General features: G+C 42.0%; 1 protein-coding gene across 1 annotated transcript in view; it reads left to right on the top strand.

Annotated features, from left to right (window-relative positions):
• The window catches only part of TDRD9 (tudor domain containing 9), a 2841455-nt gene that overhangs the window by 2385238 nt on the left and 433594 nt on the right, over positions 1–22623 (top strand). The window contains exon 32 of the mRNA XM_044074496.1: positions 18987–19083. Within this exon, the coding sequence (XP_043930431.1) occupies positions 18987–19083 (97 nt within the window). The remainder of the gene's footprint in view (positions 1–18986; positions 19084–22623) is intronic.

The following is a 22623-nucleotide window of genomic DNA, read 5'->3' as shown; positions in this document are numbered from 1 at the left end:
CAGGAGCTTCAGCTTCAACTATTAGAGTTCTTTTGGCAGGTATATCATATTTCCATAATGGCTTCGATGATTTTCCCTAATATCTCACTGCCTGTGCAAAACCTTCCTAAAGGGAGTTGCGCATTTAAAGCCACCTTTTAAGGAGCCCATTGAACCTTGGAATTTGATGCTAATCTTACAAACTTTGACTCGTCAGCCCTTTGAGCCTACAGCCACCTGTGATATAAAATTTTTATCTTGGAAGAACTTATTCCTGGTAGCCATCATTTCTGCCAGGAAAATATCAGAATTGCAAGCCTTGTACGTAAAGCACCCATACATCATTTTTCATAGAGAGAGAGTATTCCTTAGGACTAACCCCTCCTTTCTAACCAAAGTTGACTCAGGCTCCAATATTAACCAATCCATTTAACTGCTAGTTTTCTTCCCAAATTTTTCAAATAAAGAATATTGTTTAAATTTGTTGGATGTTCACAGACAATTAAGTTTTTACTTGGACATAACGAAATCCTTCAGAAAATCAGACCAACTGTTCCTGTCCTTTTCAGGTCCTCAACTTGGCAAACCATTTTCCAAATTCACCTTCTTGAAATGGTTGAGAGATTGTATCACCTGTATTTATCATCAAAATAAAATGAGTTTATCAACTAAAGTCAAGGCTCACTCTACTAGGTCAGCTTCCACTTCGGTAGCTTTTCATTCTAGAGCCTCCATGGATGAGATTTGCGCAGGAGCTACATGGGCTACTCCTCATACCTTTATCTCTCATTACAAATTGGATATAATCTCCAGGGAAAGAGCATTCTTTGGCTCTATGGTGCTTAGGAATATCCTTCCATAGGGCCTCCCGGGACATAAAGTAGCTAGGGACTCTGTCCCAACTGTCATGAATGGCTGAAGATTGACAACATCAGATAAAGAAGTTCTGTTCTTACCATAATCTTCCATCTGTGTTGTCGATCTTCATTTCATTCTTTACATCCCACTCTCTTATCCCTTCCAAAAGCTTCTGGTGGTTCAGAACTAGTCCTGGTTCAGTAGTAGGGCAGTTGCTCAGACAAAGCCTCCACCTTTTTATTTTCTATGGGCAAACTCAATCTGAAGGGAAGGAAAGAGAGGCACTATGGGTAACCTCTGGCTGGTGAGAGCTTCTTACAATGGCCAAGTTGGTTCCGAAACCCAACTGCCAAGAATGAATGACGATCGACAACACAGATGGAACATTATGGGAAGAACGTAGCTTTTTTTTTTTTAATTATTACAGAATAAAGGGTTTCTCACACAAGAGGAGGAGGAGCCGTGTAGAGTGCTAAAGAGAAAACAAGGGAGTATTTGGATAATATGCATGAGTTTAGAAAGCTTAAGTAACTGTTTTTGATAACGGTTCCAAAACATTTAGCCCGCCAGCTTGGGCAACAGAAATTAGAAAGGAATGTTGTCAAACATAGGGAGCCTGTAACAAGAAAAATAACCAGAGATCCTGTATAAGTGTTAGAGATATGTTGGAACATTTATGAACATTTGTTTAAAGCAGAGAAATGTGGAAATCAAGAGAGCACAAATGGAAATATTTGTAGAAGACTTAATTATGCCAAGGTTAGAGGTAAATGAGCCTCAACAACTAAGTTTATATACAAGATGGGATAAAAATGTTGTATGACCAATCTCTAAGAAATTCTCCAGGAACAGATGGTATTCCTGTGGAAATTAGGAAGGAAGAAAATGATAATGATCTGGAAGATTTTGTTTAACAGTATTTTAAAAGAAGGGGAAGCACCAGCATCTTGGAAGAAGGCTGCGGTTGGCTATGTCATCTACTGTCATTAAAGACCCATCATACCCAGCTTCAAATAGACCAATTTCAATTTTAAACCATGATTATAAAGTCTTTATGTCTATATTAGCTGAAAAGAATGGCAAAGATGTTGCCAAAATTGATAGATAAGGATCATTGTGGATTTGTGGAAGGGAAGCCAACATTTGCCAATATTAATAAGATGGGGATAATCCAGAAGAAAGCAATATGTAAGAAAATAAAGCTGCTGTTTCGTGGGTCTTGATGCAGAGAAAGCATGCAACAGAGTAAGCTAGGATTTTGAATAGAGTAATGGAAGCATATGCATTCCCTGATACAATAATAAGGTCAATTATGAGGTTATATGAATGACAGGAGGCAAGAATTAAAGTGGGAGAGTTCATCTCTATAAGTTGTATTTGAACAGAGGAACATGACAGGGGTGTTCTCTTTCCTTTTTATTCTTTGTCTTGTACTTAGAGCCATTGGCAAAGAAATCAGGAACTCCATTTCAAATGATATAAGTCGTATGGTTATCAAAAGAAAAGTTGGCTTTATTCCCAGATGTCATTTTGTACATGATAAATCTCAAAAGACATCTCAGTAATTTAGAACCTTCTGAGACATTTTCAAGTCTTTGCTTTAGCCATAAACTGTGTAACCGCACATGAATTGGTTCAGTAATTTCATTATTTATGGGGACACAATAAGAAGTATTTTAGTATATACATTAAACATTCTTCAAGGTTATGAAGTAAGAGACCAAACAAAAGATAATACAAAACCTAAATTTTGTAAAAAAACTAAGCAAACTCAAGACTGGAGAGAAGACATTTTGCCTTCAGGGGTGACTTGCAGATAGGTGTACAAAAAATAGGTAAATGTGGGCCTGAAATTTACTAGAGAAAACTGGTAAAGGAACCAAACTTTTGAAAACAAATAATATGAGAGGGGAAAGATAATAGAGTGGAAGGAGGCCAAGAAGATGTTTGGACTGCAGGCTAGAGACTGTCTTCCCTACCAGGGACTGATATAGGCAAAGAGAAATGGATAGGGTAATCGTAAGTGAAAGACCTGCTCTAGCAGAGCTTTTATTTGAGTCTAGAACACACTGTGCTGTTAAGGAAGAAATAATTAGTAGGGCATATAAAATATTGCATAATAACATAATCAATCAGAGGAGGTTAGAAAAGATTGGTAAGAGAGACTTGAAAAACAATTTATATGAGAACAGTGGGAGGTCATTTGTATAGTCCCCCATATACAAGAAATTCCAAGGAGGTTTACAATTTTTTCAAGTGTTTGCATAGGTGTTTTTATACCCCAAGCAGACTTCAAAGAATTTTTGCTTTGTTAGATAGCAGATGTTGGAGGTGTGATGGAGAAGAAAGAGGTAACTGGGAATATATTTTTGGTGGTGTGATAAGTTGCCAGATTTTACAAATTCCCTACAGAGGACTCTTATCTGAAATATTGGGGAGCAAATGGCTGTGAAAAAGGAAATGATTCTTCTGATATTGGACACGGGCTCTTAAAAGTTTAATTCTGTTGGCTGCCATAAAGGCCGTTACTAGAAAATGGAAATCAAAGTTTAAACCAATTGTAATTGAAGTATTGAATAATGTAAAAGAGATAAAAAGACTGGAAGAGAGAGAGATGTTTAGAAAAGGGAAGGAGCAAATTACATTGAAATAAATGAAAATTTTGGGAACAATGCATGTAAAATAGTATTCAGGAGGAGTGAAGGTGAAGGGAAGGCAGGAATTGAGCAGGTTATATAATGTTGGACTGAGTACTGCGGTGGTGGTGCTGCGGTAGCGTTGTCGCCTCACAGTAAGACGTTGTCCTGTTCGAGTCTCAGCTAAAGCGTCTTCTGTGTGCAGACATGCGTGAATGGGCATACCTTCGTTGAAGGTTGTGCGTCAGGGCTGGCAACTCGATATGTAAAAATCTACTGCCAATCATTAGCGGACCGGAGTTCTGCTGTGGCGACCCCTAACCAGGGAAAAGCCAAAGATACAACAACATGTAATGTTGGACTGATAGCTATAAAGAAAGAAAACATATGTGACGTTTGATGTATGCCAATGGAAAAATGTTAGTGCTCTTTTCTGTTAATGTTTGTTTACCCCTTTCTTAACTGATAATTTAATAAGGATGGTTAAAAAAAATAACCTATTTAAGCGATAACCCATGGCTGGGTGTGGGTAATGCTGGATTTACCCACGATTGGTGTGGTTTGGTCATGAGGGTGAAGCCCAAGTGGCCAAACAAAGACAACCGTGGGTTAATGCAGCATTACCCACACCCAGTAGTGGGTTATTGCTGTTATACAATTACATTATTTAAGAAAAAAAAATACTTTTCTTAAGTAATGGCATTGTATAATACCTCCGTGCTGCCTTCCGTAGCTGTCTGGTACTCTGCGGCAGTTCTGATGTACTGCTCATACATATGCTTACGCAGTACATCAGAGCTGTGTGTGGAAGCAACGGAGAAAGCAAGATCTCCGTTGATTTTTAGAAATTGTTTCGCTATGTTAAAGGAGTTTAACATAGCGAGACAGCTTTAAAAAAACAACGTAGATCTTCCTTTTTCCATTGCTTTTTTTAAAGCTGTCTTGCTATTTGAAACCCGTTTAACATAGCGAGACAGCTTTAAAAAAAGCAACGGAGAAAGGAAGATCTCCGTTGCTTTTTTTAAAGTGTTCTCGCTATGTTAAACTCCTTTAACATAGCAAGACACTTTCTAAAAAGCAGCTGAGATCCAGGCAACCGGACCTTTTTCCATTAGTACAAGTTTGATTTACAGCGTGCACGTTTTGGAATATCAATGGGAGGGGGGGTCGTTGTATAATTACTGATACCCACTTAGTACTTAAGCAACCTGCCACAGTTTGTGAAAGATGTAGAAATATAATATTATTGGAGGGAAGGCTGTACCACAGATTGGTACAAATAGCAAGCAGGTGATCAGCACCACACATCACAACATTAAACCAAGCTCAAATACCTCAGACCAAACACACAGACCTACATATGCTAAGGGTCTTAGTCATAACCTCTCTAAACCACAGAGACCTTCTAAATGTAACTCAAGAAGCAATTACCCACAGCAGCCTCAGAAACCTGCATCACAGGCAGCACTCAATGTGAAACTTGTAGACAGGAATCGTACAGGACAAGTCCAAAACCAAAAGACAAACCACCACAAAGCAATATCCTTGTCATTGTTGATTCTGTAGTGAGACACCATGGAGTAAGCTGTGCAGAGAGATGGTCATAGTCAGTTGCCTGCCAGGTACTAGGAGTCACCACATGTCACACAAATCTTCAATCCCCGCACTGCATGTACACACATAACGCAGTCATTGTACATCTTTATGTAAATTACTTGGCTGATCTCCCTGGACTATATAAAGAGGCATATGAGGGAGCTCAGAATATATCCAAGGCAAGTTTGAACCCAGCTTTGAGCAGTATTCTACCAACACCAAGAATGATGCCACAGTACAAACAAATGGTAATTGATTTGGATTCTGATGTCATTCTAAGTGGGTTCAGTGTACATCAGCATTAGAAGAGGATGTAGTTGGTCCAAACTGCTTTGCACGGGATGGCCTGCACCTCTCTCCAAGGCTTCCATATACTGAACAAAACCTTGTCCACCCTCATTGTGTCTTTTTTATGCAAAGCCAGTCTTCTAAAGCTTCCAACATGACTAAAAAAATCAGGACAACATCTTTTGCTGCTCAAGGCTGCCAGCATTGCGCATCATTTGCTGCTTAACACTGGGAGTTATAGTAAAAAAAAAAAAAAAAAAAAAAATCGCCCTACAAGCACTGCTTACCCTGGAAAGTATAGCTATATGTATCATCATGGAGACCTAGTTTAACACCAAAAAAAGTGCTTCGTTATCTATATAAAGAGAGACACAAGGGAGCTCTCAGAATATGTCCAAGGCAAGTTTTAACCTAGCCTCGAGCAGTATTCTGCTATCACTAAGAAAGGTGCTACAATACAAACAAAAGATAATTGACTTGAACAATTGGCTTAGATTGTGATTTCATTCTAAGTGGGTTCAGTGTATATCGGTTCTGGAAGAGAATGTAGATGGTCCAAACTACTTTGCTAGGGATGGCCTGCACCTCTTCCACCAAGGCTTCCTTATATTGACCAAAACCGTGCCCACCCACATAGTACCCTTTTTTAGGCAAACTCAGTCTTCCAACATAACAAAAAAAATAAAAAATCAGGACATCACCTTTTGCTGCTCAAGTGTCCCAGCCAGTGTTGAGCATCTTTTCCTGCTCAACACTGGGAGTCTTGTTTACCCTGGAAAATGTAAATATATGCATCTTCATGGAGACCTAGTTCAAGATCAGTGAAAAGTGCTCATCAGCAGAGGGCTTCATTGCCTATCACTTGTACAGGCCTGCAACATTAGAAGTAAGCACTAAAGGTGGACGTGGCTCTATTTAAAAAATAAATCACCCTCACAGTCATTAGATAATGAATTGGAATTCCTCCATGTCCTAGTTACTGTAAATAAAACCCCTTATCTCATAATTGCTAACTAAAGAACTCTTCATAGGTGAATACTAAGCTATCAGTGTGCAGACTATTACAAGCCTAGTCCACAACAAGTGGACAGAATTAAACCCAGTACCTTGTATGTGTGAGCTAAACGCCCTTAACCATTATGCTAACCACTCCCCTTAAAACATAAATAGGAATTGAACCCACACATAGGGGAAGAGCAGATACTTTGCCTTATTGCTTAACCATATGAGCTAAGTGACAGAACAGATTGTATCACCCCAGATGACTCAAATTTCATAATCCCTGGCTTAGGAGCAGGAGCAGCCTTAGGTCAACTGGTGCCCTGGCAAAAGGGCTCCATGGCACCCCCCACCACACCATCTGGTGGCCCCCATCCTGGTCTACCTACATTAAATAAATACTGTTAAAGCGCCCCTGCTAGAGCGGTGCCCTAGGCGGCCGCCTAGTTGGCCTATGCCTAAGGCCGGCTATGCTTAGGAGGCCAGTGCCTTATCCTTTAGGCCACCGAGGACCCCTGTATGTCCTCCTCTGCCAAGATGTCCTACCTAACCATTATAGAGTCTGTATGTGTTGAGCCAAACACTATTCTCCTAGGAGACTTCAATTGTCCCACCATCAACTTGGAAAATTATATGGCCCCAAGCATGTATGCCTAAAAATTTCTGGACTTCATATATAGAAACTCCTTGGGCCAGTTATAGGTTCATAGGTTCATAGGTTCATACTAGGCTATCTGCCCTAGGGCATTTATAAGCCTAGCGAGAGTGTGTGTGGCTTTCACCACCCCTTAGGATGAGAATACTATACCCATTAATTTGCTGTGCCTCTGTCCAGCAGTGATACAGAGATGATTCCCGGGGTAAACCTACGATCTCCCATCCACTCGTCAAGATTTCTCTTGAACAGAGTCAGTGAGGGGCTCTGCCTCACATGGACTGGGATTCTGTTCCATAGTGTAGGGAGTCTCTGGGTGATGAATCTGTCCCTCCAGCACGTCCTATTTATATCCGTGTTGAGGTTTAAGTCTCTTGCTCTCGTGGCTCTGGTGAATTTGGATTTTTTAAGGTGGAGCATGTCCATTAATTCCGGGTTGGACATGGCCTTGTATGTCAGGCACAGATCACCTCTGAGCAGATGGTATGCGACTGAATAGAGCTGGAGTTTCTTCAGTCGGGCATCGTATGACATATGTTTGAGCCCCTTTATCCTTTTGGTGAGGAACTTTTGGGGTCTTTCCAACTGCTGCAGGTGTCGGGTAAGGTACATTGCGAATGAGGCGTTGTACTCAATCATTGGTCTGATAAGTGAAGAGTACAGGGGTACAATGACCTCTCCTGATCTGGATGTGAATCCCTTCATGATCAGGTGGGCAATGTAGAAGGTCTTCCTAACCACTTTGGCAATGTGAGTGTCAAAAGAGAGGTTACTGTCAACTTGGGTCCCCAGGTCCCTGATAACTTCTTCCGTGTTTAATGGATTACCACCTATGTGGTAATTAGGGGTTACCTTGTTTTTCCCAAAGGGTATGACTATACATTTTTTGGCATTTAGCTTAAGACCATGGCTCTGGCACCAGTTATCCATTTCTATGAGACCTTTCTGGAGGATGTCTGTGTCTGATGGAGTGTCAATTATGGTGCCCAGTTTGCAGTCATCTGCAAATTTTGTCAACCACAATCCCCTATGTTTGCCTGCACTTCAGAAAAATAAATGCCGAACAAGAGGGGCCCGGGACTGAGCCCTGTGGGACAACGGTCGTGAGCGGCTTAGAGTCTGACATGGCACCAGCAACTCTTAACCCTGTGTGTTCTGTCCTTGAGCCAGTTTGCAACCCATCTTGTGACATATGGGTTTACATCTAAGCTGGTGAGCTTTTCTATGATGCTCAAGTGGGGTATTGTGTCGAACGCTTTTGCTAGGTCAAGGTAGGCTGTGTGAACTGCCTTACCCTCATCAATGGCCTTAGTGACTGTTTCGAAAAAGTCGACCAAGTTCAAGAGGCAGGATCTGCCCTTGACAAAGCCAAATTGGGTAGGATCCAGTGTCTGTAGGTCCCCAATGTCTTTATTTATGAGTTCCATTATGATCCTCTCCATAGCTTTGCAGACAAGGCTCGTCAAGCTTATGGGGCGGTAATTTCCAGGGTCTGTAGAAGCACCGCCTTTGTGGAGTGGGACCACAGTTGCCGTACGCCATTCTTTGGGTACGTATCCTGTAGTAAGGCTAAGATTAAACAGCAGCCTTATGTGTGGGTTTAGTTCCTTATTGAGTTTGTGTAGCACACATCCGGGGACACCGTCCGGTCCCATTGATGCTGTGTTTTTTGCTTTAGAGAGAGCAGCTCTCACCTGGGCATCTGAGATGTTTGGGAGGCTAGACTCTGGTGGCATAGATATTTCTCCTTTTGGTGGGGAGGGAGGGGAGAAATTTGCACTGAACCTGTCTGCCAGTATGTTGGCAATGTCTGTGGGTTCAGTGATTTTTTTATCATTTTGGACTAATTCTGAGCATATCTGGGAGTTTCTAACATAGCTAAAGAAGGCTTTATGATTGTCTTTTGTGTCATTAGCGATTTTTCTCTCAAAGTTGGCCTTGGATGATTTTATGAGTGATCGTAGTTTTTTGCTAGTATTGATCAGAGATGCCTTCCCATTTAAGGATTTTGCTCTGTCATGTAGTAGCTTTCTCCTCTTGTTGTAGAGTTTGTTTATGGCTGGAGTCCACCAGACCGGGCGCCTGCCTTTGGTGGAAAGGGTCTTGATTTTATTAGGGATTGCTTGATCCATACATTCCTGGAGGTGCTCGTAGAAGGCATTTGTAAGGGTTTCAGCAGCGTGGGTTGTGGTTTCCACTGGCTCGGGGGCCTTGAAGGATACCACTCCAGTCTTAAGAAGTGTGAAGTTTGCTTTTGAGAAGTTCTTCACTGTGGTCTTTTGCTGGGGTGGGGCGGGATGTGGATCTCCAGTGAGATTAATTTATGGTCTGATCTCACCAATGAGGGATATACTTCGGTGTGGAGCATTTTGTCCCCATGTTTGTGATGATCAGGTCTAGTATATTTTCTCCTCTTGTGGGAATGGTGACTAGTTGTTCCATAGCATTTGAGTTTATGAACTCAAGGAACCTTTGGGCTAGGGTGTTGGGGCTTGAGTAATGTTCCCAGTCTATGTTTGGGTAGTTGAAGTCACCCAATATGATGGTGTTTGGAGAGACATTTATACTCTCCAGTGTCTTCAGGAAGGCTGTGTGGGTTTCCTGAGTTTGAGAAGGTGGTCTGTAGCATGTTACAAACTGTAGGGCAGTTTTACCTATGGTTAATTACACCTGGATGGTCTCCGATGCTTCGTTGCCACTGACCTGGAGGTGTGGGTATCCTTTATGAATATGGATACTCCCCCTCCTTTTGTGGTTCGGTCCGGATTTTGGGTCGGAACGCATGATATGAGGTATAACCTGATAGTGCTGGGGTGCTCTCAGGAGCCTTGAACCAGGTTTCAGTCACAGCACAAACATCAATGTTCTCCATACTGAGGAGGGCTTCGAGGGCGTGCATCTTGAGGTTTAGACTTCTGGCATTGAGCAGTATTACCCTTAGTTTTTCTCCATTTTTGTTTTCTAGGGCGTAGGTTTATCATTTGAGCCTTGCCTAAAAAGGCACTATGGGGTGGCAAGAGCCTTTGCCAATATCCGGAAGCCCAGGGTGACAGGTGCAAGCCGTCCCTTGGCAGCGTGGCTTGTCAAGCATGTCATCCCAGGCAGACAGACATTGGATCCCCTTAGAATGACACCAGTAATTAAGCCAATTATTAAAGCTGATCATTTTGTCTCTGTATTGTGGCATCATTCTTGGTGAGGGTAGGATACTGCTCAGGGTCAGGGTCATACCGGCCTGGGCTACATAATCTGAGAGCTCCTCTATGTCTCTTTTCATGTAGTCCAGGGAGGTACGTCTCAGGTCGTTCACACCGGCATGGACAATGAGTCATACTTGTACTTGCTGTGGAGTGACCTGAGTGCTTGTGTTATGTGGCGGATTCTAGCGCCTGACAGGCAGCTAACTGTGATCTTTTCCTTGTTCAGTCTGGTGAGAGGGACGTCAGTGTGTCTGACTATGGAGTCACCTATAACAAGCGAGTCTGGCGTTGTGTTTGGCCTTAAGGGCTGTGACTGTTTAGCACACTGACTTTGAGAACTATGTGTTGCATGTCTTATGTCTTGAGGTGGCAGTTGCTTGGGTGTCTGCTTTGGAGGCCTCTGTAGTTTTGGTAAATTTTTGATCAGTGCCTCCGAGTATGTCTTTGTGTGTTTATGTGTTTGTTTTGCAGTTGTGATAGTTCTATGTGAAACTGAGTTTGTGGTGTGCGTGGTTTCCTTCTCCTCCTGTCTGGTCTTGCCAGTCCTGAGTTGAGAGAGCTCAGCCTCCAGTTTGGCTATATAGTTGCATCTCTCACATGTAATTGTGTTTTGTGGGAGAAGGAGTGGGTTGTCTGTGTACATGAGGCAATTGTAACATTGCCTCAAGATGCCCAGATTCACCAGCTGAACAGGAGAGGACGCTAGCAACTGACCAAAGACATGCTAGAAAATGTGAAAAAGATTGCTGTGTAACTGAGTCAGAAGGGACCTATAGGAAATGGGTATTCAAGGGATTCTAGGCTAATGTAGTACTTTGTTTAGTATACAAGTACTTTACCTATATAAAAATGCTTTAGGAGCAAGTGCTGAGCTATTGAGATAGAGAATAGACTGTTTAGATTGCAAGTAGAGAAGTTCTAAGGGAAAAATTGAAGAGCAGACTTTACGAGCCAGAAATAGTTTAACCTTGTTTAACCGGCGCTGCCCGATGGTGCTCTATGGGCAACTCCGCTAAATCAGCTTAAAGTGGGCTTTATAGCAGGGGGTTGAAAAGACCTAGGAATTGACCCAAAATGGCCAATAGACTACAAGTTTCTGGCTGGAACCACTGCTCTAGGGACAGATAGGCTGCTCAGTGCTCCCCACTCCCACTGGTGAACAAAGAAGCTTCCCTTTATCCAAATAAGGATATGGAATAGCACAGGAACCAAGCCAAAGCCCAGAGATCAGCAAACTCTGAAGACTGGACTATTCTAGCTCAGTAAGGCGGGAAAACAAGATTTTTTTTTTTTTTTTTCCCCCAACCAGGGAAGAGAGGATTTTGGACTTGTTTTTTTTACTAGCATGGGATATATCTACCCTGCTTATTGTAACTTCATCTGTGGTCAAATCGGACCACATCCCAGTCATATTCACCTTATAACTGAAGCTAGAAGCATCCTCCAATACCTCAGTATTCGGAGATTATGCGATAGCTAATCTGCCAAAATTGAATGATGACCTGACTAAATTTAAAAGCCTCTTTCTCTTTGGTGATCACACTGATTATGCAGAATCACACACTGCCAAATTCTGTGCACTTGTAAATGCAGATGTCCTCCTCAGAAGTAAACACCACTCCAAATTCAAAAATAAACCCCTATGATGAAAAACGAATATAAACAGACTGTATAACAAAAGAAAAAAATTCATTGCATGCACAAAAATCCATCTCTGAAGAGGCCACAAATGCTGTTGCTGTACTAAACAAGGAACTCCCAAGTCCTGATCAAGTCAACCAAAGGCAGATGTGATGTACAAATAACCAGTCAGGTGAAAGATAACCAAAAAGCATTTTTTACTCAAAAATAATGCCCTGCACTGCATATAGCTTATAGTTAATTATATTACATACACAGACTCAGAGGACAAAGCAAATCTATTAGCCATGAAATTCAACTTCCAGCTTCACTCCCCTCCCCTCTCCCCTGTAGTATTCCGGGATCAAATACCCACATTTATGCCCTCCTCAAATCTCCCAAGAACAAGTTTAGGATTACTTAACTAGAAGGAATATTTTAGAGCTACACATAATTTAAACTGGAAAGGGATGATGATGAAGTGGGGGTGGGGGTTTCAAGAAATAAGGAGAGAGTGGAATCTCTCATGCAGATCCTTAAGGAGAATAACAGTTATACAGAATATTACTCGTAAAGTCATAGAAACTATTCTAAGAACTAGGCCAACATAGGAATGGAGAAAGGACATTCTGCCGATAGGGAAGAGTGCATTTAGGATTGTAGAGAATAGTCAAGAGGGAGCTGTAATTTACTGGAAGAAACTGTCAAAGGAACCAAGATATGAGGGTAGAGGGAAAGGTAATAGAATGGGAAGAGGCCAAGCAGATGTTTGAACTGCAGGTTAGATACTGCCTTTCAAAGGTAGATGACAAATGTACGAAGTGTGATTGGGAAAAATGACGTAATGGGAAACATAAGTTTTGGGAGTGTAATGTGTTGGCATTCTTTATAAAATTCTCCACAGAGTACTGTGTCATAAATACTGGGTGAGCAAATGGATATAACAAAGGAAATTGTTTTTGAGCTGAGATACAGGATCTGATTTGCCTAGACATAGTAAAGCTTCTGGTGGCTGCCAAAAAAAAAAAAGCAGTTACTTGAAAATGGAAATCATAGTCTAAACCAACCGTATTTGAAATAGTGAATATTGTAACAGAAATAAAAGAACTGGAAGAGGGATCTTTGGAATAGGGTACAAGCAATTTAGGTAGAGAAAAAAGAATGGAAACTGGGGGATCAATACATGCAGGAAAATGTTTTGGAGGAGGAGTGAGATTTAAGGGAAGGCAGGAACTGACCAATTTGTGTAATGTTGGGTTGGTTACAGTGGAAATAAAAAGTGTACACACCCCTGTTAAAATGCCAGGTTTTTGTGATATAAAAAAATGAGACCATAATAAATCATTTAAAAACTTTTCCCACCTTTAATGTGACCTATAACCTGTACAATTCAGTTGAAAAACAAACCTGTTAGGGGAAAAAATATAAAAAATAAAAAACATACAATAAGCTGGTTGTATAGGTGTGCACACCCTTAAACTAATACTTTGTTGACGCACCTTTTGATTTAATTACAGCATTCAGTCTTCTTGGGTAGGAGTCTATCAGCATGGCAGATCTTGACTTGGCAAGATTTGCCCACTCTTCCTTGCAAAAGCACTCCGAATCTGTCAGATTGCAATGCCATCTCTTGTGCACAGCCATTTTCATGTCACCCCACAGAATTTCTTTTAGAGTTAGGTCTGGGCCGTTCCAAAATTTTAATTTTCTTTTGATGAAGCCATTCTTTTGTTGATTTCATTGTATGCTTGGGGTCATTGTCATGTTGAAAGGTGAAATACCTCTTCATCTTCAGCTTTATAGCAGACGGCTGAAGGTTTTAAGCCAAAAGTGACTGGTATTTGGAACTGTTCATAGTTCCCTCCACCTTGACTAAAGCCCCAGTTTCAGCTGAAGAAAAGCAACCCCAAAGCATGATACTGCCACCACCATGCTTCACCGTGGGGATAGTGATATTTTGGTGATGCAAAGTGTTGTTTTTGTGCCAAACAATTTTGGAATTGTGGCCAGAAAGTTCAACCTTGGTCTCATCAGACCATAACACATTTTCCCCACATGCTTTTGGGAGACGTGATGTATTGTTTTGCAAATTTTAGCCTGGCCTGGATGTTTTTCTGTGTAAGAAAAGACTTCCATCTTGCAACCCTACCCCATAGTCCGGACATATGGAGAATACAGAAGATATTTGTCACATGTAGTGCACAACCAGTGCTTGCCAGAAATTCCTGCAGTTCCTTCAGTGTTGCTGTAGGTCTTGGCAGAGTCCCTGACCAGTTTTTGTCTTGTCTTTTCATCAATTTTGGAGGGGCGCCCAGTCTTTTGCAACGTCACTGTTGTCCCATATTTTCTCCACTTTTTGATGACTGTCTTCACTGTGGAAATTTTTTTTACTCTTCTCCTGCCTCATACCTTTCAACAATAAGATCCCTTTGATGCTTTGTAAGCTGTCTTCGAACCATGGCTTTTGCTGTAGCAGGCAACTGAGTAAATGTCAGGAAAATCCTACTAGGACAGTTGAACTTTATTTGGGGTTAATCAGTCTCATTAATTGATGGCAGGTGTGTACCCAAGAAGACTGAATGCTGTAATTAAATCAAAAGGTGCTTCAGTTTAAGGGTGTGCACACTTATGCAACCAGCTTATTGTACGTTTTTTATATTTTTCCCCTAACAGCTTTGTTTGTTTTTCAATTGAATTGTACAGGTTATAAGTCACATTAAAGGTGGGAAAAGATTTTAAATGAATTGTCTTGGTCTCATTTTTTTATATCACAAAAACCTGGCATTTTAACAGGGGTGTTTACACTTTTTATATCCACTGTATATGTGATGTAGGTTTGTAATTGTGAACAAGTTAATATGGTTTGCTCTGTTTTATGTAAACACAAGTCTGCATTGTCACATGAGATAATTCAGTGAATGTGTTTAAAAAAAATCTACCATGGGCAAATTCTCAATGTGCTGAACCAAGAATCCCAGATGAATGGAGGACAGCAGCAGTGATTCCCTTGCACAGAGGTGGGGCTGCAAGGAACCTTGGTAATTACAGACTCATAAGCTTGACTAACCTCATCTCTATGATGATGGAAAGAATCATTATGAAACTAGTAAATGGGAATGTAGGTGACCTAAAGACTCGCAATGCAACCCAGTTTGTATTCTTCAAGATCTGGTCTTGCAAACTTGCCTTAATTGACTACTCTCAAAAAGTAATTGAGGCAGTAGATGAGGGTAGATCAGAGCATCTCCTGTCTGGACCTTGAAAAGGAATTAATCATCTCACACTTAGACATCACAGATACTCTCCCAGTTATGTTAATCCTTATGTAACTTGTTGGATAGCAAATTTGCTGATAATTAGAATGCAGAAAGTGAGGATGTGCAGTTCTACCTCATCCAAAAGACCTGTCACTAGTGGGGTGCCCCATGGTTCAGTCCTTGGGGCACTTCTTTTTAGAATTTATTTCTTCAAGTTCAGAGCTGATGTAAAAAGATTGTGACTTATTGTGGCTTACCAAGTTTACAGATGCTTGCAAAGCTGGTTGTATCATAAACTCCTCTGAGGTCACAAGGAACCTAAAAGAGGGCCTGTCCCAAACAAATAATTGGTGCCAAAACAACAGACTGAAACTGATTTGCTAGATATGTATAACTGTAATCTTTGGCAAGCATGGCTGCCTTGTAAATGTCACATTGTCAGCATCAGGATGGTAAGGAAAGAGGAGTGTCTTTCTGGAAATGTGACTATGCTGAAATCCAGTAACTGGAATTAATATCACCTATAGAAAGGAGATCCACTGCTTCTTGAAGTTCTAATAAGCCTGACAGCAAACTTTGTTTCTTGGAGAAAAAAAAATGCCTCAGCTTTCTGTTGTATGAACATATATAGACTGCATGTCTGTATTAACTAAGTTAAGATCTCTGATAATTAAACATTTAGGGGGAGAGTTTCAGGGGCAATACTAATAAGCAGGTCAGGCATTGCAGTAGTTTTAAGAGGGGAGACTAAAGGCAATAATAGAAGAGGAGGTGGAGTTCTTTCAGTCTTGAGGAGGGTAGCTGGAAAGAGTAAAGGTTAATGTGCTTCTAAACGGGTCTATATTATATCCTCGAACGCTTGAAAAAGCGAACGCTGATTGATCAAACTTATTTTCGCGAAACTGCAAAATATCGAAGCAGCAGAAACTCTAAATTTTTCCTAGGGAAAGAATTCGGTTGTCCGTTTCTGTTGCTTCGGTATTTTCAGTGTTATGGTGGAAAGTTACCGGTCAGATTCAGGTAAGTGTGCGATTGTGTGGATGTGAGTGTTAGGGTGATTTAGGTGAGTTAGGGCTCGGGTTAGGTGTGTGTGCGATTGACTGGACATGAGGGTTAGGGCAGATTTAAGTGACCTTAGGGTTACGGTTTGGGTTAAGGTAAGTGGGTAGTTAGTGGTGTGTGCATAGTTTAGTGTAGGGTTAGGTATCAGATTTTTGGTGCATGTGTGTGGATTTCTGTTTGATTGGTGTGCTTGTGTTGTGTGTGTGTGTGTGTTTTGGATCAGCGATTTTTTTCCCCTGGGAAAAAAAATCGCTGCTCTGATAGTTTGAGATTGTAAGCTTTCACTTAAATTAGGTCGATCAATCAGCGTTCGCTTTTTTAAGCGTTCGATGATATAATATAGTCCCTTCTAAACTATAATAAAAAACAGTAATAGATTTTTTTGAAGGATATTAAAACAATTACGGACAACCATAAAATGCAGTGGATCGCACAATGTACATTAGCAACAATGTGGGCTTGTTAGGAGAGCATTGCTGACTGGAAGACAGGGCAGTCCGGCTGCAGCAGCTAGTAACCCAGTTAGAAAAAGGAAAAAGTAGAATCATAGGGGTTTTTTATTCATCTGGGACTGATAGAGCAGTTTACTTTGTTTCAACATAACAGAGAAAAACTTTTGTTTAAAATTACGTTTTCAGCTTTTCTTTAACCACTTTGACAGAATTCTAAGTGAGCAGCAGTGTCCATAAGTTGGGGATCTCCTACAGGTTCAAAGTGATCAGCTGTAGGGGAATTGAAAAAGGTGTATGTTAGTTTTGCTTGGATGACGAGTCCTGACTTTGCACTTCATTGGACATGTTAGCCATGCTTGTTGTTCACTTGACTTCATCAGTTTTCTGTGGTGCAGTGACCTTCATTGCTCTTTTGGTGAATACTTCATGTTGAGGTCAGTTTTGATTCTATACATGGGAAGTTGATCTCTGTTTCATGACCAGGTGGTGCTGCATAAACTGAAGGGCAGATTTGGAAGAATCCATTTGGTACTGGGAGCTTCTAATTTCATTATAAGAGCAGCTAAGCAAATTAATAATTTGAATTTCATTCTTATGTCACAGTTGCTTTTTTGTCAGTAAAGTTCTGTTTGTAGCTTAGAAGTTCGAAAGTAGTCCTGGTAAAATCTGAGGGGTCATCTGGCAAAATGAGAAAGACTGCCTCCTGAAGTGAAATTGTCCTTGTAATGAAGTAGTTTAATCAAAGCTGTGTAGATTATTGAAGGTCCTGAGGGGTGGCTTTCAATGACTATGTGCTGTTTAATTTTTAATAGGGGACGGCAAATACAAAGCTTTAGAGGAGGTGCTATATCAAGGAATGATACTGTATTGGACCCTTCAGTTCCTCCTTTAAGTGCTAATTGCATCTCTGTTTTCTTTATTGTTCTGCACAAGTTGTGATGAACAGATAGTCTGGTGCTCTGTAATGAGGCTTGCATGTCTTGAAGCTGGTTTCATTGAGATATTGTTGGCAAAATGTGTTATTTTTAGCTACCTAGGTCTCATGTTCCACTTGTTGGATAGTACTAGAGCTTTCAGTTCTGAGGTGCTTGCCAGTATGTGAGTCATTAGTTTGGAAAATGCTACTTTTTTCAGCAGTAGAATAGAAGCTTGAGGTTAGTAGATTTATGTATAATATATGCCTTTTGTTCCCTACATTTGTAGCAAGCAATTGCAACAGTTAGACCATACAGAGAGCACTAAAGCATTCAGCTTTGACCACAGGTGCATTATCAGCCTTTAAATGCTGGTATACACTATTAAGAAAGAGAGATTGGGATCACCAGATTTTGCCCTCCCACACTTTGCGCCCGGGGCAGTTGCCTTCTTCTCCCCACCCTTGCTAAGCTATTGAAGAGTATGTTGATTGGATGTGATACTTTAATTTTTCTCTTAACCCTAGGAGCTGAAGAGATTTAGTCCATGTAAGTTTTTAAGGTCATGGATTAGGAATATTTGAGAATAGATCGCAATTTAAATCACACATAACTGTGGTTTCTGCAGAAGAGTTGTCAGCTCTCCGTGGTATAGTTATATAATTTGACTGTGCTGGACTAGTGGAGTGTTTATAGCTGTATATATTGATTGTGTGTATGTCTGTTTTAAGGGTTGGAAATTAGGATTTGAGCACAAAGGTGTTTGGGCCTGTCAGAGTAATGAATTCCATTCATGGAAATCTTCATAACGGAGATAAGATTTTTCATCCATATCTTTGTAATTACAACTGTAGGAGGTTGGTCAAGATTACTTAGTGCTTCAAACTGATATTCTTTCCTTTTGCAGATGCTACATGTGTGTAAGTGAATAAACTTTAACCCCTTAACAGATGTCTGAACCACAATGGGTATTTAGAGGGGTCAGTTAAGTATAGATGGTAAGTTGTGGCAGTTGCTTCTGAGGAGTTAGGGCCAGACTACAGGTGAATACCCCCAGACAGTAGTAGAAAATTTGCATCATAGAAGTTAGACCTCAAAGTTGACTTCATCTGTGGAATTATTTTGCATTTTTGCTTGCCTTTGGGATATCCAGACCTGTTATGATTTGCATTGCTCCTGAAATATGATAACCCATGATGAGACTTTCTGAAATTTGTTGCTGTACTTCAACAATAGATATGCATGGGGTATCTTAGGTAGGGAAAGAGCAGGGATGCACTGCTTAGTTGGTTAACAGAGGTAGGATGTTAAACAGAGCATAGGCTTTAGGTGGGCATACTTACATATTTATAATAAGTATCTACTTAACTTGTCATTATTCATAGATTATGTCCCAGCAGCTGCTTTAATTGCTGTAGAAAGAATTAAATATTTCAAGATGTGGAATTTATGTTTAACTTTAATTTTAAGGGTCGTCTTTGTTGCTGAGAGAGACTACTTTTATGCCAAACATCAGTGGTTTGCCAGCACTTATCTGCATGGTATTTGCCCCTGCAATTGAACTGAGGTAAGTGATATACTTTAATGTTTCAAGGGTACTGTGTGTAACTTTGTTGGTAGCCATATCACTGCAAAATGGATGTGCACGTTAAGAAAGGACATTTGCTTCAGAAAAAAAGTTGTGCATTTAAAAAGGAAAAAAAATAATCCTATAACACACCTTAAAATATAAATTAATTTGATTTGTAAATGTGATGTGTGGGAGACACTGCACTGATTCTCCCATTCATGAATTTTGCTGAAATGTTGTGAATTCAGTTTTCTGCGTGATTTTTTAAAACTGTCACCTTCCTTGCCTTTTTGACTACGGTTTACATTATGTTGCTGTTTATGAGATGAATTGTGGTAAATACAAAGGGGTTGCAGACATATAATGCCATTCTGAAATTCCACTGAGAGAGGCAGGTGGTCGACCAGACGTCTCCGTGGACTGTGCAGGATCTGGTGCTATTGATGATGGTTGTTGGTGGTGTGCTGACTTGCATAGCCGTGACTGGCATGGCAACCATGTGATCTGTGAGATACTGATGTATCGAAAGAAAACGTGCACGAAAACATGTCCAGTTTAATGCGTTGTGTTTTACCCTCTACAAGGTAATTAGTACTTGTGGACAGCTTTATTGAGAAATACAAGCTTAGTGTGTTATCACTGGTCAGTGAAACAACAGATCTGATGTTGTAAATCTTTATTCATTCCTTACTGATAGGACTTTGGTTCCGTCCTCGGAACCGACACGGCCGTTTCCAAGGTCGTGCCAGCCAAAAACTCTAAGACCTACCCATAATGCCCCTCTCATAGTCTCTCCAGATCCTGTTTGCCACGTTCCTCATCAGACTTGCCTAGCCTCTCTCCCTCAAAGTTAAGTGGAAATTTGTGTGTTTTTTGTGTGTGTAGTTTCTCTTAAAACTTTGTCTTTTTTAGTCAGTTTAACCTTTTCTTCCTATCGTCTATCACCTGTTTCTAGTTCCAACCCTATACCTTTGCTAGTTAAATCTTTACCATCGTTGGTACTTTCCCTCTCTCCTGCCTTTGATAGGCCCTCCTTTACCATTTGTGGTATTTCTAAATACCATCGTTTGTATTCTCTCCTTTCTTTCCCCTTGTTGTTTTTTTTTTTTTTAGGATAGCCCTTTGTTGCCAGTACTATGTCAGACAAAGTTAATTTGGGGTCTAAACAGTGCGACAAGTGTGGGCATAAGATATCCAACTCGGACGGCCACACTCGACGTGTTTACTGTTTGGAGGTGTGGCCCATATAAATACTTATTGTGACATCTGTTCTAGTTTTAGCAATCACACTCTAGCAGATCGTAAAAACAAGTTAATTCTGAAAGGTTTGATAAAAAAATGCCCCTTTCAGAGGCTCTCTCTGGGTTGGAGGTCTCACCACGTCCTAAGACCAAGAAACATAAGGAAAAACAGAGTCACTTGGTTCCTGCATTTCTGTCAGTTATGGAACCGAGTTGGCACCGTGCTTTTCCGGTGCCCTCGGCACAGACCTCTTCGGCACCAGGCCCCGTGTCTTCTCCCTCAGTGCCATCTCTGATGTTGACTCCTGTTTCGGTTCCAGCTTCGGCACCATCGACTTCGGTGCCGTCTTTGGTTCCGACACTGACTTTCATGACCATACCTGCTTCGGCACCATCCTCGGCCACGGTGCCGATAGCTTATTCGGCTCCACAGACTGTGACCTCGGTTCCTAAGGTTGAACATCTCCCAAGAACTAGGTACTCTCCAACGTATGACCGCTTTTTGGGACATCGGTTTAGTCTCTTTCTTGAAAGACCTGATTCTCCTTCAGCAGCCTCCTATAGATCCACCAGGAGCCTTTCTGAACAAGATGTAGTGCGGGTTGTGGACCAGCTTCTGGCAGCTAGGGGATTGCCCACCCCAGCTAGACCTTCCGGCCCCTTTGGCTCAGAACAATTCACAGCATATTCACCTGTTTATCCTCCTTCGGCCTCTACCAGGCCCCAGAGATTTTGGTACCGATGACCACACTGGTGCATGCTGTCTTGGCCCTGATTGCGGAGTTTTCCCTGTCTGCACCAACCTCCCTTGCTGCATCGGCTCCATTGGAGCTGGTCACTCTTGGAGCAGTGTTTGGACTGTCATCAGCTTGGTACCTAGCCCAGCACCTATTTTTTTGCTGGCGCCGTCTATGTCCACAGCTCTGACAGCTTCCAGTCCTCTCGGAGCTCCTCACCTGGAGGTGGGCGCTTCAGGGGAGGGTGTTGTGACTCCGGTTCCGAGGTTGTCCTTCTCGGTTCCGGGCTCCCATCCCTCCTCGGGCAGACCTGCTTTTCAGGTGATGGAGAAGGTTCTTGCCTCCACAGGCTGGCAGTCAGCACCAGTGACAACGACACCAGCCCCCCCTTAGCATGCAGCTGTCCCAACCCCCTACTTTGGGATCCCAGGCACGGGAGCCGCGAGACCTCCCTTTGAAGGGAATCCTTTCTCTGGAGTCCTCCTCTGAAGATCCCACTGGGGAGCCACCTCGGAAGAAATGGTGCAAGAGGAAGCTCCTTGATTCCTCTGAAGAATTTATCACTGAGGACACCGATTGCGATGACGGAGAAGGGTCCCCACGGTCTCCCCCAGATGACGTCTCATTTGGCGACATTCTCGAAATCCTCAAGCAGCGGAGAGACTGGAAGTCCTCTACCCCCTTCTTCTGAGGAATTGGTGTTCTTGCAGGCCTTCCATGCCCAGCCATCTACTTCCTGGGTGACCCCACCTACGGATGAGCTTATTAAGCTGATTTTGCAGCATGTCAGGAAGGCCCTGGACAGCGTAGAACCTGTCCCCCGGAGGCCAGACAAAATTCTATCCCCCTCTGAATACCAGCCGAACTGATCCAAGCAATTGACGGTTGATTCCATGGTCGTGGCGGCGGCCACCAAGAGGGAACTGGCAGAAGATAGTTCCACTGTCCATCCTCCGAACAGGGAGTCTTGGGCCATGGATAGACTAGGGAAAGCGAGCCTATGCTTCAGCGACCTTTGCCATTCGATCGTTGAACTATCTGGCACACTTCACTCACCTCCAAAGGGACCTAATCTCTAAAATGTCTTCCTCTTTGGCGGGGGTACTGCCTGATGAGGTGCGTGACACTGTTGCCTCGCAGCTAGCTACCCTGGAATCCTTCTGGAAAACCTTGATGCGATTGATATCTCACACCACCGAGGAGGCAGTTTGAGCTGCTGCATTAGGTGTTGTCATGAGATGTCATGCTTGGAAGCGTTTGTGCAATTTCGCAGACCCTTTTAAATCTTCCTTCATCAACGCACCTGTCGACAAATCTGCACTTTTTGGTCCCAAAGTATGAGACACACTAACACGAAGTGAGAAAGACAGAAAGACCTTGTCTGTTGTGCTCATATGTTCCCCCCCCCCCAGAGGTCCTTCTCCAGGAACCAGAGGGGAGGAAAATTGTGGTTCAAGAAATCCCAAGGATCCTTCCGCGACACTCATGGTGAGCAATCCCCCCGGGGCAGAGGGGGCAACTCATCTCAGACTACCCTTTCGGGGTAGAGGGGGTCCGTG

The sequence above is a fragment of the Protopterus annectens genome, chromosome 6.part0 (genome assembly GCF_019279795.1).
Source record: "Protopterus annectens isolate FY-2018-M chromosome 6.part0, PAN1.0, whole genome shotgun sequence".
Lineage (NCBI taxonomy): Eukaryota > Metazoa > Chordata > Ceratodontiformes > Protopteridae > Protopterus > Protopterus annectens.
The sequence above is the reverse complement of the archived record's forward strand: the minus strand, read 5'-3'. Positions and strand labels throughout refer to the sequence as shown.